The sequence below is a fragment of the Rhinatrema bivittatum genome, chromosome 1 (assembly GCF_901001135.1).
Source record: "Rhinatrema bivittatum chromosome 1, aRhiBiv1.1, whole genome shotgun sequence".
NCBI classification, from domain to species: Eukaryota; Metazoa; Chordata; class Amphibia; order Gymnophiona; family Rhinatrematidae; genus Rhinatrema; species Rhinatrema bivittatum.
In genome coordinates, this window is record NC_042615.1 from 387,623,301 (window position 1) to 387,642,369 (window position 19,069).

The window sequence follows — 19,069 nt, forward strand, 5'->3', positions numbered from 1 at the left end:
ATATTATGTGATGTGTCTGCTGTTTTGAAATATTTTATTGGTGTTTGGAGAATTTTAAATAATTTTTATGAGTTTTTAATTGTTGGATATTATTCTGTTCATAGTTGTAAAACATTTATTCTGCTTATTATTAGTATAGTTATACAATTATTTCTGTGTTGGGATCTATAGCTGCTTGGCTAGTTCTGTTTTCCTAATAGGAGGTGTATTGGTGTTTAGGGCCTGATTTAATATTTGTAGTGTTGCCTTTTCATAGATAGGTTTGCTCCTGTTTGAGTGCATTCCATAATACAAGTGTAACTGTATGCAGATTAGTTTATGTACATAACTGCAGATCCTGGGAGTATGTTAGGTCGGTTCTGTGTATGTAACCAAGGTTAGATATTTTACTGTATCAGTCTTATTTGTTGTATTTTCTCAAGAGGACATGCATTGGTGATAAACTGCTGTCTTTTCATAAGTAGGGCTATTGAGCCTGGTAGTTGGAGTTTATATTGCTGTTACTGAGATGACACTAGAACTAGAATATCTTTTTCTGTAGGGTGAGTTGTATGGGGAATGTCATAATTCTGCTTTACATCCATAACTGTGGGTCAGGGGGGTTCCTGTGGATGCAAACTGTACTTTTACATTTAGCCCTATGATGGTCACGTGCTCAGTGTGTCACGCATGTGAGAACCATCTGTCAGATTTCAGAAAAAGGTTGAGAACCACTGCTCTAGAGTGTACATGTTTAGATCTTTAAGTTTATTTCAATATGCTTTAGAACGAAGAAAGTAGCCACCCTCTGGACTGACTCCATCCTGTTTATATCCTTTTGAAGGTACAGCCTCGAACTGTACACAGTATTCCAGATGAGGTCTCACCAGGGACCTATACAGGGGTAATATCACTTCCCTTTGTCTGCTGACCATTCCTTTCCCTAAGCAGTCAAGCATCTTTCTACCTTTTATCTTAGCTTTATCCACCTGTTTGGCCACCTTAAGATCATCAGATACAATCACCTCCAGATCCCGATTTTCTTTCATACTTAGAAGAATTTCACCTCCAATACTGTATTACCCTTGGGTTTTTTGCATACTAAATGCATTGTGCTGCAATTTTTAGCATTAAATCTCAGTTGCCAGACTTTAGACCATTTCTCAAGCTTTGCTAGATCCCTCTCTCATGTTTTCCATGCCTTCCTGGCTGTCCACCCTGTTGCAAATTTTGGTATTATCAGCAAAAAGACAAACCTTTCCCAACAATCTTTCTGTTATGTCACTCACAAAAATGCTGAAAAGAATCAGTCCTGAAGCGCACTCAATTTATCACTACCCTTTGTTGCCTCCCATTCAGCCAGTTTCTAACCCAGTCGGTCACTCTAGGTTCCGTACCAAGGGCACTCAATTTATTTATACTGTAAGTCTTCTGTCCAGAACTGTGTCAAAGGCCTTGCTGAAATCCAAGTACATTACATCTAGTGCTTTCCCTTGATTCAACTCTTTGGCCACCCAATCAAAGAAATTGATCAGATTTGTCTGACAAGATTTACCTCTGGTAAAACCATGCTGCCTCAGATCTTGCAATCCATTGAATTCCAAAAATTCCACTATCCTCTCTTATAGCAGCGATTCCATTAGTTTGCTCACTCAGAGGTCAAACTAACTGGTCTGTAGTTCCCAACCTCCTCTTTACTTCCACTTTTGTAAGTAAGAACCACATCTACCCGTTTCCAGTCCTCTACTCCAGACTCTAACGAAGCAGTGAAAGGGTCAGCCAGCGGGACTGCCAGGACATCTCTAAGTTCCCTTAGTACCCTCGAATGTATCCCAGCTGGCACCATCGCTTTATCTACTTTAAGTTTAGTTAATTCCTCACGAACTCACTGTTCTGAAAATTGATTGAGGTTTACCTCTCTTCTAATCTTATCTGTGTCTTTTTTATGTGGTCCTGCTCCAGGTCCTTCCACCGGGAACACCAAACAGAAATATTTGTTAAGCAATTTTGCTTTTTCCTCATCTGCCTCTATGTATTCCTCCTCTTCACTTTTCAGTATCACAATGCCACTTTTGCACTTCCTTTTATCATTAACATATCTTGTCCTCCAATTTTACTGTATTTGCTATTTTTTCTTCTATTTGAATTTTTGAATTACTGACTAATTTCCCATGGTACGCATACTCAATATTCAAAAACCATTAATAAGTCTCAGGTGCCTGTGGCTGATATGTTGGCTGTAGATGCTTCTACAGCCATTAATAGTGATTTACCTATTTTGTTTTTGGAATCTCAAGGGGTTGTTCCCCTGAGTGCAACATTGTTAGTCATGTATGTACAGGATTGTGATAGATTGGACACAAAATGTTTTTCAGACCTAGAGAGAAATTTTTCCTGGGTAATAGGCTGGCCATATTTTCTGATGTGTCCAAAGTAACTTAACACAGATGTAAGTCTTTTGTTCAGCTAAAACAAAGCATACTTGCTTTGGGAGCAAGTTTTAGACTAAGATTCCCATGCAAGAATTGTGTAGCTTAAGGTAGTGCTAAGCACATTTTCTATGATCCAGATCAGTTAGAGAAGTTTCTTCAAAATAGACTAGTTAATCCATTGGTGGTATGGGAAAGTTGAGCCTTTCTGTATTAAGTTGGTCTTTTTTTTTTCTCTTTTTGAGGTTTTCTTCTGTTTGCTCCCCATTAATGTGGTCTATATTTCAGAAATTATTACTATTGATCTATGTTTGTTATCTTATGTTGTATGATCATTGTTCATTCTAACTCAAGATTTTCTTGATTTGTATATTCAAAATTCAATAAAGAGATCATTAAAAGAAAAAAAAAGCCATGTAAAGGGATAACTCACATGTTATGTCTAAATGACAAATTTTGCCATTTTCAGCCACTTAAATTATAGCCAGAATAAGTCTATCAGGCTATAATAAAGCCAGATAAAAAAAAAAAAAGAGATGTTCCAGAGACATTTCTGGGAGCGGTTTAGTTATACAGCTAACTTAGCTGATTTTGAACTATATTCAGTCTAAAGGTATCTGGCCTTGTGTGGCTAGATAACTAGCTACTTAACCGGATATCTTCAAAAGATATCCGGTTAAGTAGCATGCCTTAGATTAAAAAAAAAAAACAACATACTGTAGCTGGCCTCCCCACCCAATTCCCATCCTTCCACAACAAAAGTCCCAACCCACGCACTGGCCTCTCCCCCCATAACCCCTTGAAATTTAAAAATTAAAAAGATATCCGTGCCAAACAGGCCTGCCCCCCTCCATCCATGCAAATGGTGAAAAAAATTGCTTCCTCTCCCCTCCCCCAAATACTCCCCCATGCCGTGACTCTCTCCCCAAAGCCCTCCCACTTACCTGGTTTCTGAATCACATCCCCTGTTTCTATCCAGGATTGCAGAAAATGTGATCCTGGGAGCTTCCACCGTTACTCTGGTAATAATGTTGGAAGCGTACGCTCTAAAGTAGATATAAAGTTATCCAACTAACTAAAGGCCTCATTTACTAAGCATTTTTCCCATAGATGCAGAATGGAAGAAAAGCCTTAGTAAATCAGGTCCTTAGTTGGATATTGTTCAAAATCAGCTAAGTTAGCCAGGTGACTAAACCCCTCCCAGAAACACCCCTGGAATTCCTCTTTTTTATCCAATTGAATTATAATGACTTATCCATCTATAATTTAGCTGGATAAGTGGCTGAATATGGTAAAACTTGCCATTTATATGAAAGCATACCAGAGTAATGATAGAAGTGCCTGGGATACTATTGTATTTTATCGTATATCTTTTGAAGATATCGGTTAAGTAGTTAGTTATCAAGCCACACAAGACCGGATAACTTCAAGCCTAACCAGCCTTATTCAAACACTGGCCAATTAGGGTTAAAGTTATTTGGCTATATTTAGCCCGATAACTTTAGGCTAGTATATTCCACCAGAAACTTGTCCAACTAACCAGATTACTGAATATTGGGCTCATAAATACTGAATACTCAGAATTCATGGTATACTACAGTCAGAGTAAGTCTTCCCCAAAGTATACCATATGGTACCCCACAGGTTAAGAGCACCAATCGCTCAGCCTTCACTTGAACAGGAATTAGTTCTTCCTACTTCCTGTTACCAAACATTTCACTACAGTATATGGATTACATTCCTTATAGTTCCATGTACCAAAATGTTTTCACTTTTAGGTTCACATCTTTTCACATCTCAGCCTTCCCAAAACATACGGGACAGGTACAATCTCCCTTAAAATGCCTTTCAAATATCAGTCTCATATCTATGGGGACATGAGGATTACAGGTTTAGGGTCTACTCATAACTCCCAGGTCCATCCAACCTTCTACTCAGGTTTCTCCACTTCTCCCATCCAGCAACATGCAGGTTTCCCTGGTGTCATTCGCATCATGAACTTTCATGGGGCATTCCTCAGGTCAGAACAACCCCTTTTCTCCTTCCTACTGCCCATTTTCTCGAGGAGAGGAAGCACCTCTTCACCGCACTTGGACATTTCCTTGGATGGAGGAATTTTTTCTTCCACTCCATGGGCTCAGGCCTCTTCCCTTGAGGAAAAAAGCCCCTGCAGGACCCCACTCCATACTGTTACAGTTCTGACCTGCTGTGCAGCCCTACTTAACCCAGCCTGTCTATTCTCTCAGTGCCTCTTGAGTCACCTTGGCTCCTTGATCTGGCCACCTCTTCTTTGCTATTTTGCTTTGACCTACCTGCCTTACTCTGGGGCCTTCCAGGTCTTCTAGTCTTACCCTGCAAGTCTTCCAGGCCTACCTGCCTCACTTTGGGCCCATCCAGACTTCCTGGCCTTGCTCTGTTGCCTTTCAGCCCCATCTACCATACTCCATGCCCTCCTGTGCTTTCCTGTTCTGCCTTGCAGCCTTCAGGCCCTCTAGATTTGCCTAGCCAGCCTTGTGCCCTGTTTGGCCTTTCATGTTTCCTGTTGCCTGTTTAGTCCTGTTCTTTTCTATTCTTGACCTTGTTTTGCCCTGCCCAGTCCAGTCCCTTATATGTTTTCCCAGATCTTGCCCTTGCCTTCAGCCTTGTCTCCACCTCCGCCAGTATCTAGTCCCAGCTCCCAGTCTTTACCTAGTTCCAGCTCCCAGCATGTACCATGTTCCAGATCTATCTATATCCAGCTCCTGCCTGCCCTCAGTACCAGCCTTGGTTCCAGCCCTCGGTTCCAGCCTTGCCTACATCCAGCTCACAGCCTATGCCTGGATCCATTTCCCAGCCATGATATTTTCAAGAAGACAAGTCCTACTAGCACCCAGAAAACAAGGGCTCAACCTGCAGGGGAGGGGGCTGGTTAGGCAGAAGACCACGTGTGACACTTCTGGGAGAGTGCTCCATGACTCCAGCTCATCGCCCTGTGACTCATACTGGGGTGGTCTCCAGACTCACCAGCCCGCAGGCTGGCTACTCCAAGTCACTACAGCCTGGAGGTTCCTTTCACTCAGATTTCAACCTAAGAAAGAGCTAACTCCCACCAAATCTTCTCAGTTTCCAACAGTCACCTACCTGTCATTCCTGAATAGATTATAGTCTGTTAAAATTATATCCCAGTCATAGCTCTCTGTATATTCTGTCTCTGTGACCACCTGTATGTCCAAGTCATCCTCTTCCATGACTGCATTTAGATGTGAGAATTTATTTTCCATACTATGAGCATTACATTAATGTATATAGCTTTACAATGTTGCCCTTTTTCATTTCTCTAGAAGTGTTTACAAATTTACTTTCCTGAGTACGTTTACCCTAGGGCTTTTTTTTTACTTATCCCTGATGATCCTAGTCTAAAGATCAGGTTTACCGATCTATCCTGGAACACAATGTGCACCTACTTTAACAGATGGACCCCATCTCTACTCAGCAAGCCTTGAATCATTAATCCATCTTCCAGGAACCTAAAATGCTCTCATTGAAACCATCTAGATCAGCGGTTCTCAACCAGTATGTCACGGCACACTAGTGTGTCGCAAAGCACCGGCAGGTGTGTCATGCACCCGCTGCTCTTCCTCCCCCTTTCACCTCAGTGAGACGAACACTGCTGCCGTTCCTGCCCAGGCTATCAGCACATTCAAACCCCAAGGGGAACGGCAGCAGTGTTTTATGGAAGCCGCCAACAGGAACGTGACCTTTTCTTCTTCCCACCCCTGTGGCCCGGAAGAGGAAGTGATGTTTACCAGGCACACGGGAAGAAGAAAAGGCCATTCATGCATGCTGATGCCCCCCACCCCTCCCCAGCTCCGACCTCCCCTTCTCTCGCCAGCGCAACACCAGCAAGAAAATATACAATTAATAAGAATCAAACTGCAAAAAAAAAAAAGGCTGGGCTGGGGAGAAAAGCATAACATTACATTCTCAGATGATTAATCGCAGCACAAGCAAGCAACTGAGTGCTGCCTTCTTAGCGCTGTGGGGCTGGGTAGGTCATTCATGCTGGTTTCCAGCCTGTCAGGACACTGCTTTTAATAGCAGCATATTGGCTACCTTGTGCTGTAGCTGCCATGTGTGCTGTGGATGGGGGTGAGTGAGACAGAGATTGAGTCAGCATGTGCATAAGTGTATGAGAGAATGTGTGTGTAATTAAGAGAAATGTGTGAGAGCAAGAGACTGCTCAGGAAAGTCACAGGTGTGTGTGAGAGAAAGAGACTGGTCAGGTATGTGACGTGTGTGTGTGTGTGTGAGAGAGAGATTGGTCAGGGATGTGACGTGTGTGTGTGTGTGTGTGTGTGTGAGAGAGAGAGATTGGTCAGGCAGGTGACTGGTGAGTGTATGAGAGAGAGAAAGAGAGATTGGTCAGGCATGTGACTGGTGTGTGTGAGATAAAGGGAGATTGGTCAGGGACGTGACTCGTGTGTGTGTGTGTGTGTGAGAGAGAGAGATTGGTCAGGGACACACACCTGTGACTTTCCTGAGCAGTCTCTTGCTCTCACACATTTCTCTTAATTACACACACATTCTCTCATACACTTACACACATGCTGACTCACTCTCTGTCACACACACGTGTGTGTGTGTGTGTGTATGTGTGTGTGTATAAGAGATTGGTCAGGGACATGACTGGTGTGTGTATGAGAGAGAGATTGGTCAGGCAGATGACTGGTGTGTGTGTGTGTGTATGTGTGTGTGAGAGAGAGAGAGAGAGATTGGTCAAGCAGGTGACTGGTGAGTGTGAGAGAAAGGGAGATTGGTCAGGCAGGTGACTGGTGTGTGTATGTGAGTGGGTGTGTGATAGACTAGTCATGGGCCCTAAGGAAGAAGAGCGTGAGGATAGAGCTTCAGCAGCCCTTGCTGCTTCTGGTATGTGCTATTGGCCTACAAGGGAAAGGAGTAGGAGAGTTACTGGAAGAAGGTAAGTAAAGGTGGCTTTTTAAGTTTATCTTTCTTGATTGACTGCCATTTTAATTATTAGGTATTATGTGATGTGTCTGCTGTTAGAAATATTTTATTGGTGTTTGGAGAATTTTTAATAATTTTGAAAATTTTTAATGATTGGATGTTCCATTTATTAGTTGTTTTGAAACATTTATTATATTCTAGTTTTAGAATTATTTTATATTTCTCGGGGAATGTATAAATAGAAATTTGGAAACAAAAACTGAACTGGAAACAACAAGAAGCCAAACTCTGTATGTAGTAAAACAACGCAAAAACAGAAACATTAGCTTTATGATCACTTTATTCTGTATTTGGTGAGGGTCGTACATAGAAATAACAGCAGAAAAAGACCAAACAGCACATCTAGTCTGCCCAGCAAGCTCCCACACTTATTTTCCCATACTTATCTGTTTCACTGTCCACCAAGTTCAGGGCCCTTGGTAATTGTTTGATTCAAATTTCCTACCACCCCCTGCCATTGATGCAGAAAGTAATGTTGGAGAATGGTATGGGTGCTTTGTTACCTGTTGAGCTGTGCTAGTATTCTATGCAGGGCTTGATTCAGCCCATCAAGCTTCTCACAGTATCATAGGACATTAGTCCCCTAGCTAGTGAAAGCCTCTTATAAGCCTTTAGACTCTTGTGCACTGAATACCTGACCTGGAAGGATGCCTTTGTGTTGGGGTCTCTTTAACCCATAATCAGTGACCTCCAGGCTCTTATCTGAGATCTCATCACAATAAGGTAGTGACTCTCACACATCTCAAATTCCTGTCTTAAATTGATATCAGATTTCCACCTTAATTGCTCTTTCAACATTTTTCCCTAGGCCATACCTCAAAAAATGTGAACTTTTCCTGGATTGTAAGAGAGCTGTTGCCTTGGTCCATCTATTTTTGTTTCTTTTAATCCTGGTATGACTGGGAGTGTGGTGGCAAAGTGCACTGTTTCTGATCTGTTCTGCTGCTTACATATAAAGCATTACTGAATTGGATCATAAGGGACATTTTGTTTTGTTTTGTTTTTTAGTGTGAATAGGTGGTTCAGATCAGATTAATCTGACTTGGAATAATCTAATCTTTTCATATGCAAGTTCATATTTCATTTGGGCCTCACAGATTCAAACATTCTATATATTTGAATAGTATTAGCATGTTTTGACTATACCAATAGAGTCAAACCAGCGCGTGGGTGCACATTGTGCCAATGTGCGTGTATCAGGCCGCACCCAGGGACGTGGCTATTTTATAACATGCACGCACATATGCACACATTATAAAATAGCCTGGGCACATGCACATATATGCCCGATTTTAAGTGGGCACACACCCGTGCATGCAAATCCTGCTTCTACCGCATAAGTCGGGGGATTTTTAAAGGAGTGCGTGCCAGTGCCATTTCCAGTTTTACCAGTATGTTCACCAAGTTACCAGCTAGATCCTGCCATCTCCCCATGTTTGATAGCTTGTATTCCCCCCACTTGGCTCATACTCATTAAACTTCTCAGATCTCTCTTTTTTTTTTAAACTTTTTTAAACGTACACTCATCCCTAAGCAGAAATAAAGTTACGTGGCAGGGGATCTTGGCGCGTGCTGGGGTGCATAAGTATTTGCGCACACATCTCTTGATCATGCCCCAAAATGTCCAAGCCCTGCTCAGACTCTGTCCAGTCCATAACCCTTTATGGAAACAAATGAGATGTGCTTGCCGTGGAAGATATATGTGAATCTCGGGAGTTTTTAAAATTTGCTCGGCGCCCACCAGCCTGATATGTACGCATATCTCCATAATTTGGCATGCACCAGGCTTTTAAAATTCACCATTAAAGTTGTATTTTTGACCTGTCCCAGAAGCATACTGAAAGATGATGAAATATAACAAAGGGGAAGAGACTGAAGGTTAAAATTTTACCTTTTACCCCTGAAATGCTCCTAGCTTTTATTAGTCTGCACAATTAGGGGTAAATTTATATCAAAGCGTATTTCTTGCAAACATAAGTAAAGTTTACCTTCCCAGATTGACTGTGGCCTTGGGGCCCAAAGCTCATCCCTAATACTCTCCCATTCCAGGAGAATAGTCTGTACACCATAAAGTTCTTGGCAGCAACCAGAAGGTGTAAAGAAAAGAATATTATGGTATTACTAGAACTTCTGTGGTTAGTTTCTTTCATTATGACACCCCTGCTTTGACATTAATAGTATAGTTGTAACTTTTTCATCGAGCCTCTCAACACCCAACCCACTGCATGAGGGAACATTTCACAATACGTGGGAACACACCAGCCAATCTAGTTTTTAATAGTTACAATGAATGTACATGAGATATACTTTAGTATCTTGGAACCAAGATAATGTGTGTACATATCTCATGATCATTCATTATACATAGCATGAAGATTAGACTGCATTGGGTACTCTTGAGGACTGGGCTGAGAATCACTACCCTTAATAAATTACCAATACAGAAAGCCAACTCAGGGCAAACAAAGCATCCATCTTTTCTAGCACTTTCCTAGGGATCAGTTTGTAAAATCATTTTCTGAATAGGTTATGCAGATTATCTCATGTCCTAAATATATGTGCATTGTCTTCCCAGGTGCGCTGGCTCCCTCCCTCAGATGCTTCTCAGGGCTGGAAGTCCCGTCAGTTCTGCTGAATATTGTGTAAGTATTATAACATCACATTTTCAATGTATATTTCAGCTATCAATGAGGGACGTCAAGAGGTAGGGATGGGGCTGATCAGAGTTTTGTGATGTGCTATCTATAAGACAACCAGATGGTACAAACTCTTCCAGAATGTGGTGACCTCAAATTTCATATGGTGAATCCTGTAACAAATAATTAGGGCAGGAGAGGGTTGCAAAGAGAACATAAGCAAGATTAAATGCTGTCAGAGAAAATGGACCCCTGTGACTACAGTGTGGTTGATGCAGCCTAACAAGTGAACCTTACAGGCCCATATCAAATTTGAATTAATGACTGGAAGGGGGACAGTAAGCAAATCCATGGCTCTCGTGCTAAACTTTCAAAAGGGAAACTTTGCTAAAATGAGAAAAATGGAAAAAAACTGAAAGGAGCAGCTACAGAAGTTAAGTGTGCAAGAGGCGTGGTCATTGTTAAACAAAATATCATCCTAGAAGCACAGTCCATATGTATTCCACACATTAAGAAAGGTGGAAAGAAGGCAAAATGATCACCGGCATGGTTAAAAGGGGAGGTGAAAGAAGCTATTTTAGCCAAAAGATCTTCATTCAAAAATTGGAAGAAGGATCCAACAGAAGAAAATAGGATAATGCATAAATGTGGGCAAGTTAAATGTAAGACATTGATAAGACAGGCTAAGAGAGAATTTGAAAAGAAGTTGGCCGTAGAGGCAAAAACTCACAGTAAAAACTTTTTAAAATATATCCAAAGCAGAAAGCCTGTAAGGGAGTCAGTTGGACCGTTAGATGATCGAGGGATTAAAGGGGCAATTAGAGAAGATAAGGAATCGTGGAAAGATTAAATTATTTTTTTGCTTCAGTGTTTACTGAAGTGGATGTTGGGGAGATACCCGTATCGGAGAAGGTTTTCATGGGTGATGATTCAGATAGACTGAACCAAATCACGGTGAACCTAGAAGATGTGGTAGGCCTGACTGACAAACTGAAGAGTAGTAAATCACCTGGACCGGATGGTATACACCCCAGGGTTCTGAAGGAACTCAAAAATGAAATTTTAGACCTATTAGTAAAAATTTGTAACCTATCATTAAAATTATCCATTGTACCTGAAGACTGGAGGGTGGCTAGAGTAACCCCAATATTTAAAAAGGGCTCCAAGGGTTATCCAGGAAACTACAGACCAGTTAGCTTGACTTCAGTGCCAGGAAAATTAGTGGAAAGTGTTCTAAATATCAAAATCACAGAACATATAGAAAGACATGGTTTAATGGAACAAAGTCAGCATGGCTTTACCTAAGGCAAGTCTTGCCTCACAAAGGCATCCAAATGGCTGATGAAATTTAATGTGGATAAGTGCAAGGTGAATCATATAGGGAAAAATAACCCATGTTATAGTTACACAATGTTAGGTTCCATATTAGGAGCTACCACCCAAGAAAGAGATCTAGACGTCATAGTGGATAACACATTGAAATCATCAGTTCAGTGTGCTATGGCAGTCAAAAAAGCAAACAGAATGTTGGGAATTATTAGAAATGGAATGGTGAATAGAACAGAAAATGTCATAATGCTTCTGTATCGCTCCATGGTGAGACCGCACCTTGAATACTGTGTACAATTCTGGTCGCCGCATCTCAAAAAAGAAATAATTGCGATGGAGAAGGTACAGAGAAGGGCGACCAAAATGATAAAGGGAATAGAACAGCTCCCCTATGAGGAAAGACTAAAGAGGTTAGGACTTTTCAGCTTGGAGAAGAGACGGATGAGGGGGGGATATGATAGAGGTGTTTAAAATCAAGAGAGGTCTAGAACGGGTTAATGTGAATCGGTTATTTACGCTTTCAGATAATAGAAAGACTAGGGGGCGCTCCATGAAGTTAGCATGTGGCACATTTAAACTAATTGGAGAAAGTTCTTTTCCATGCAACGCACAATTAAACTCTGGAATTTGTTGCCAGAGGATGTGGTTAGTGCAGTTAGTGTAGCTGTGTTTAAAAAAGGATTGGATAAGTTCTTGGAGGAGAAGTCCATTACCTGCTATTAATTAAGCTGACTTAGAAAATAGCCACTGCTATTACTATCAACAGTAGCATGGAATAGACTTAGTTTTTGGGTAATTGCCAGGTTCTTATGGTCTGGATTGGCCACTGTTGGAAACAGGATGCTGGGCTTGATGGACCCTTGGTCTGACCCAGTATGGCATGTTCTTATGTTCTTATCCTTACTCAAGTCAAGAGTCTCGGAATCTGGATCAAAGCACATTTGTCTTTTCATAACCAAATTAATGCAGTTATTAAAGCAGGATTTTGTAAGCTTCGCTTTCTTCATGGACTGAAACCCAAACTCGAGCCTTGCAATTTTAGAATTTGGTCCAAGCATCTGTCTTACCCATTTTGGATTGCTGCAGTGCAATTTATGTGGGTCTTCCTGGATCTACTTTAAGGGCAATGCAGCTTCTCCAAAATGCGGCTGCTTGCCTGATATCTGGAAAAAGACAGAGAGAACATATTACTCCTGTACTGGTTGAACTACACTGCTTGTCCTTTCATTATTGCATTATATTTAAAATTGCTATGATGGTTCGTAAAGTACTGAGACTTGATTCTCTACCTTCGGCTAATGCCCTTTTACGAGTTTGCAATCCAGAGTATTTACTCAGATCCTTAGAGAGAAGCTTTCTAGACATTCCATCTGTGCAACAGGGCTGACTGGTGGATACCAGAGAGTCAACTTTTTTGGTGGTAGTTCCAACCATGTGGAATTCACTTCAAGAAGCCCTTCATTTCATGGACTGTTCAGACTGTTCAAAAACAAGCCATTGGCTGAACAGCTAGCATGGCAATTGATTATCACACGGGGGAGGGGGGGGCATTGAGCCTTTGTTCCACTGTTAAGTTTGTGCTGCCTATCTTGTTTACTCCTCTCCTCGTAAATCCATGGATAAAGGTAGGGGGGGGTTTAGATAGGGCCGGGGGGGTGGGTTAGATAGAGGAAGGGAGGGGAAGGTGAGGGGAGGGCGAAAGAGAGTTCCCTCCGAGGCCGCTCCGATTTCGGAGTGGCCTCGGAGGGAACGGAGGCAGGCTGCGCAGCTCGGCGCACGCCGGCTGCCCAAAATCGGCAGCCTTGCGTGCACCAATCCAGGATTTTAGAAGATACGCGCGGCTACGCCCGTATCTTATAAAATCCAGCGTACTTTTGTTTGCGCCTGCTGCGCAAACAAAAGTACGCGATCGCGCAGTTTTTAAAAATCTACCCCACTGTGTAACACAAGTATAAATCTAAAGAAAACAGCAGTTTAAATATTAAATACATTTAATAAAACATTATCTTTGTAATAAATCAAACCTACGCCAGGAATCATGCCCAAATAAATTCCGCAAAATGCTAAAAACCTGGCTTTTCCACCAAGCCTTCCCGGATTAGCAATCTCCCCCCTGCCTGCCCCCCCTGCCCCCCCCTTAAATAATTACCCTCCCCCCTGTAAATAGCCACCCTTCTATTCCTCCCCACCCCTCTCCATAAAATGCAATTCCCCTGATTTTCACCCAGTCTTTCCCGGAATAGCAACCTTTCCTCTCCTTGCCCCCCTCGTAAACAGTTGCCCCCTTCCTTCCCCCCCTGTAAATAGTCACCCATTTTATACCTCCCCGCACCCTAGCCCTTTGTAATTAACTCCTCTTACCCCGCCCCTTTTTGTTAACTATTTTTAACTATTGCCTCGGGCTCCCTGTTAGAGCCCTCTCTACTCTTGTTTTTGCTGGTTTATCCACCCCCACTTCCCCGTTCTATGTATTTTCTACCTGCTGTTACAATGTAAACCGACATGATGTGTATTTTAATGTCGGTATAGAAAATCTGTTAAATAAATAAATAAATAAATAAGACGTCAAATGTGGGGCTTCAACATGTCTATTATAAGTGAAGTGCACAACTCCTTGTCATCATTTGCCAGTCCTTTTTTTGTTTTTCTAGTGAATATGTTAAACCTTTTCAAAACTGTTTTAAAAAACCATATCAACCTTTAATTCTTATTATCAGACAAGATGCCAATGTCAGTCAGAGAGACAAAGTACTTAGCTTTTGCGAAGATTCCAATGCATCTCCCATATATGAAAGATCAAGTGATCTAAATTATGTTCAAACGTCAGCAAGTCCCAACATCAATGCTTTGAATTACTTTTTCTTCAGGAGACCTGCGTCCAAGAATGACAAAGTTAGGAATGAACTCGCACAATTAAAAAGCTTGCATGCAAAATAGCGACAATGGTCATATTATATCTATCCTCCAATGTTTTAACATGTAAACCCCAAACATCAGATATCCACATGTATGATGTTAATTAAACATGTAAACCTCAAACATCAGATATCCACATGTATGATGTTAATTAAAAACTGACCAATCCATCTCTTGGTTTAAACAATGTGGACTGACTGTTTTTAATGAGTAAATCCATTTCTGTTGCATCGGAGTAATTTCAATTCCAAGTTACCCCTACAGATAGAAGGTTTTATAAAATACAAAATGCCCCACTGTATCTTTTTTGAGATGTGATGACCATATCTACACATAGTATTCAAGGGGCAATCGCACCATGGAGCAAAACAGAATTATGATAGTCTCAGTTTTTATTCTCCATTCCTTTCCTAATAATTCCTAGCATTCTATTTGCTTTCTTGGCCACTGCTGCACACTGGGCAGAGGATTTCAACATATTATCCATAATGACACCTAAGTTCTTTTCCTGGGTGGTGACTGCCAATGTGGAACTTTGCATCGTGTAGCTATAATTTAGGTTCTTCCCTATGTGCATCATTTGCACTTATCTACATTAAATGCCATCTGCCGTATGGATGCCCAATCGCCCAGTGTCGCAAGGTCCTCTTGCAATTTCTCACAGTCCTCTTGTGATTTAACAACATTGAATAATTTTGTATCATCAGAAAATTTGACCATCTCACTCGTTATTCCCATCTCTAGGTCATTTAGAAATATGTTAAACAGAAATCCAAGTACAGATCCCTGGGGCAGTCCATTAGTCACCTTTCTCCAATGAGAAATTTGAGCATTTAGCCTTACTTTCTGTTTTATATCTTTTAACCAGTTCTCAATCCACAATAAAACATTACCTTTTACCCATTATTTTTAAATTTCCTCAAGAATCTGTCATGAGGGACTTTGTCAAATGCTTTCTGAAAGTCCAGATACATTACATCAACTGGCTCACCTTTATCCACAAGTTTATTTATGCCTGCAAAAATATGTAGCAGATTGGTGAGGCAAGACTTTCCTTGGCTAAATCCGTAGTGGGCTTATCCTACATAAGAACATGCCATACTGGATCAGACCAAGGGTCCATCAAGACCAGCATCCTGTTTCCAACAGTGGCCATAAGAACCTGGCAAGAACCCAAAAACTAAGTCTATTCCATAATAAAGTAGTGCTAGTGATGGCTTGTCAGCATGTCACACATACACGCTCACATTGAACGAAGCCCAAATGAATATTATTTGGAGAACATCAAAATGAGGATCCTTTTGTACAACAAGTGTTACTATGGCGATGGTATATTGATGATGTATTCATTCTTTGGACGGGATCAGCTGATGAATCAAAATCTTTTTCTCAGTGGCTCAATGGATGTGATATGAATTTGCAATTCTCGTATCAAATGCACCCACATACAATGAAACAAATTGAAATTCAAAATCCCTACCTCCTGTATTTAATTTGAAGACTGTGACCCATAGACTTTCTAAAATCCTGTGCGCACAGTGGCGCACGCACATCTTCTGCATCTTGCATGCACAGCATCGGCGCACCCGAAACGCACAAATAAGCCTCCCGGTGCGTGCACATACGCGCATAGACGAGTTTTGAACCACTCCATGCGCACAAATCATGGCACTGCCGGCCAAGAAAGCCAAGGGACAAGCCCTCTGCCCAGCCTGCCAGTTGAGAGCTGCGCAACACGAAGTGGCCTCTGCCCTGTGCCTACAGTGCGAAAAGGCTCTGGGAGAACCGAGGCAAGGCTCCCCTCAGCCAGTAGAGGAATCCGGCTCCACCAATGACAGTACACCGGACCTCTCTATCCCCGGCTCGGGCCCTCCTCAGATGGGCTCCTTGGGAAACACCGCTGGATTCAATATAGACCCAGGGACCTTTTCCTGGGTGGAATTCTTCAAAGGGCTGCAAACCTTCGTCCAGGCGCACGGGAAGAACAAAACCTTCCAGGCGCCTCTTGACCTCCCCAAGATATGCCTCCGCCCCGAGACGTCCCTCATCCGGGTAAAAGCCTCCCCTTAGGGGACACAGACACCTCAGAGGAAGAGCCAGACTCCCTGGAACTGCTACCGTGGAAAAGGTTTTGACTGAAATGCCGATAATAGTTAGCAAAGCCCAGAAAATTTTGGAGTACCTTGAGGCCTAAAGGTATCAGCCAATTACCGTATTTTTCACTCCATAAGACGCACTTTTTTTCCCCAAAAGTGGGAGGGAAATGTCTGTGCATCTTATGGAACGAATATTTAAAAAAAAACAAAAAAACTAACTACAACCAATGTTTTTTTTGTCCCCATTCCCCATCCCAACCCTTTAAATTTAATTAACTACAACCCTCCACCCTCCTGACCCCCCCAAGACTTGCCAAAAGTCCCTGGTGGTCCAGCGGGGGTCCGGAGCGATCTCCTGCACTCGGGCAGTCAGCTGCCAGTATTCAAAATGGCACTGATAGCCTTTGCCCTTACTATATCACAGGGGCTACCGGTGCCGTTGGTCGGCCCCTGTCACAAGGTAGGAGCACAAGATGGCGCCGGCCATCCATTGCTCCTACCATGCGACAGGGGCCGACCAATGGCCCCGGTAGCCCCCGTGACATAGTAAGGGCAAAGGCTATCGGCGCCATTTTTAATACTGGCAGCCGATGGCCGAGTGCAGGAGATCGCTCCAGACCCCTGCTAGACCACCAGGGACTTTTGGCACATCTTGGGGGAGTCAAGAGGGTGGGGGGGGGTTGTAGTTAATTAAATTTAAAGGGTTGGGATGGGGAATGGGGACAAAAAAAACATTTTATGCCCTATCCTAATTTGCTCCATAAGATGCATAGATGCCCAGGAACAAAGCCGGTTTAGTACACCATTTTTTTTTTTTTTTTATTTTCCCGCTCTGAATCCTAGGTGCGTCTTATGGTCAAGTGCGTCTTATGGAGCGAAAAATATGTTAAGTTCTATATGGTTATATTATCTGGGTCCATCTCAAACCCTTGAGCAGAGATTACACACCCTAAGAAGTGGACATGCTTTTGTTCAAACTCACATTTCTCAATATTGGCATAAAAGCAGGTGCTGGCGAAGATGAGAAAGTACCTCTATTACATGTGGCCTATGAGTGGTCAGATATGGGGAGAAAATCAAGATATCATCAAGGTAGAGGAAGTTTCAAAACACATCATTTGATAAAGACTTGGAACATGGCAGGAACATTACAAAGTCCAAAGGACATGGCAATATACACTTAGTGCTCATCTCTGGTATTGAAGCAGTTTTCCATTTGTCACTCTGATGGATCTGAATAAGGTTGTAGGCCCCCTGCAAATCCAGCTTGGAAAAAATTTGTGCATCCTGGAGTCTATCAAAGAATTCTGAGATTAGCAGTAGGGGATAGCGATCCTTAAATGTGACCTTATTGATGCCCTGGTAATCAATACAGAGCTTAAGGGATCCATCCTTCTTTTGTACTAAGAAGAATCCTGTACTGGCAGTGGATTTTGATGGTCAAATGTTTTCTTTAATATATTCTGATATGGCCTTAGTTTCTGGATCTGACAAAAATGTATGCCCGGCCACATTGGGGCATAGCTCTAAGAAGCAGTTCAATGGTGCAATTGTATTCCCGATGCCTTAGGATTGTCTCTGCTTTCTTCTTGTTAAAGATATCTGCAAATTCATGGTACTGTGTATGAAGGCCTGGGGGAATTTCCAATACAGAGGCCACAAGAGGGGGAGCGATAGACCTTGAGTCCAGAACAAAAGAAGAGAAGCAAGAAGGAGACCAAGAAGCAATATTTCCTAAATGCTATTCGATGAGTGGGTTATATAACTGAAGCCATGGCAATCCCAGAAGCACCATACAGGAAAGTGATTCAAGAACCCAAAAGGAAATGGTTTCAGAGTGCCTCATAGCCACTGGAAGAATCAGATTCACTGTGACCCATTGCTCCCCTCTTTGATTCAGGAGCCATCTGTCAATGGCAACAGCTAAGACCAGTGCAGGATTGAGATGAACAGAAATTTCATACTGGTGGACAAAATCCAGGCTAATGAAATTGCCCGCTGTACCGAAGTTAAGGGCGAAGGTCTTTGCTGATCCTGAAGGCCAATGCAAGGATACTGAGAGACACATGAGCCACATGATTGAGGGACACCTAAACTAGGTCCAAGGGAATCTGTTCCTGTGAGACTGGTGATAATGTGTATCAGACCTAGATTTATGTAGTCAATTTCTGACTAAGTTTCCAGGGTCAGCACAATAGCAGCAAAGTCCCAGCTGTTTCCTTCAATCCTTCTCAGTTTGGGAAAAGCAAGTGCCAGTATGCCTCTGTTCCATAGGTTCCTCAGGCAGCACAACAGGATTAGTCCATGAAGTTGTGTGGGGCATAGGGCTCATGACAGAATACTAGCGCTCTGATTGTAGTTCACGAATATGGGCATCCACACATAGGCAGAAGGAGATCAAGGCATCCAACTCTGAAGGCAACTCCCGGCAGGTCAATTCATCCTTGATCTGATCTCATAATTCATTCAGGAAGGCAGCAACAAGAGCCTCATAATTCCAGCCCTTCCCTGCCGCAATTTTGTGGAATTCTATGATTAAATGCCCCACAGTACAAGTCCCTTGCTTCATACTGAGAAGGGAGTTAGAGGCTGAAATCAAGTAGCCAGCATCGTAAAAAATGCTTTTAAATTCCATGACAAAGGCATCGCAATCTGTGATTCAGGGGTCCTGCATTTCCCA

The 19,069-nt window shown here is 42.3% G+C and overlaps 1 protein-coding gene across 8 annotated transcripts in view; it reads left to right on the forward strand.

Annotated features, from left to right (window-relative positions):
* RBPMS (RNA binding protein, mRNA processing factor) overlaps nt 1–19,069 on the forward strand; it is a 589,352-nt gene that overhangs the window by 502,058 nt on the left and 68,225 nt on the right. For all 8 annotated transcript variants that reach the window (XR_003856672.1, XR_003856668.1, XM_029601505.1 and 5 more), the window contains one exon: nt 9,988–10,054. Coding sequence is in view for 6 of the 8 variants with exons in the window: in XM_029601505.1 (XP_029457365.1) it covers nt 9,988–10,054 (67 nt within the window). In the remaining 2 variants the exon portion in view is untranslated. The remainder of the gene's footprint in view (nt 1–9,987; nt 10,055–19,069) is intronic.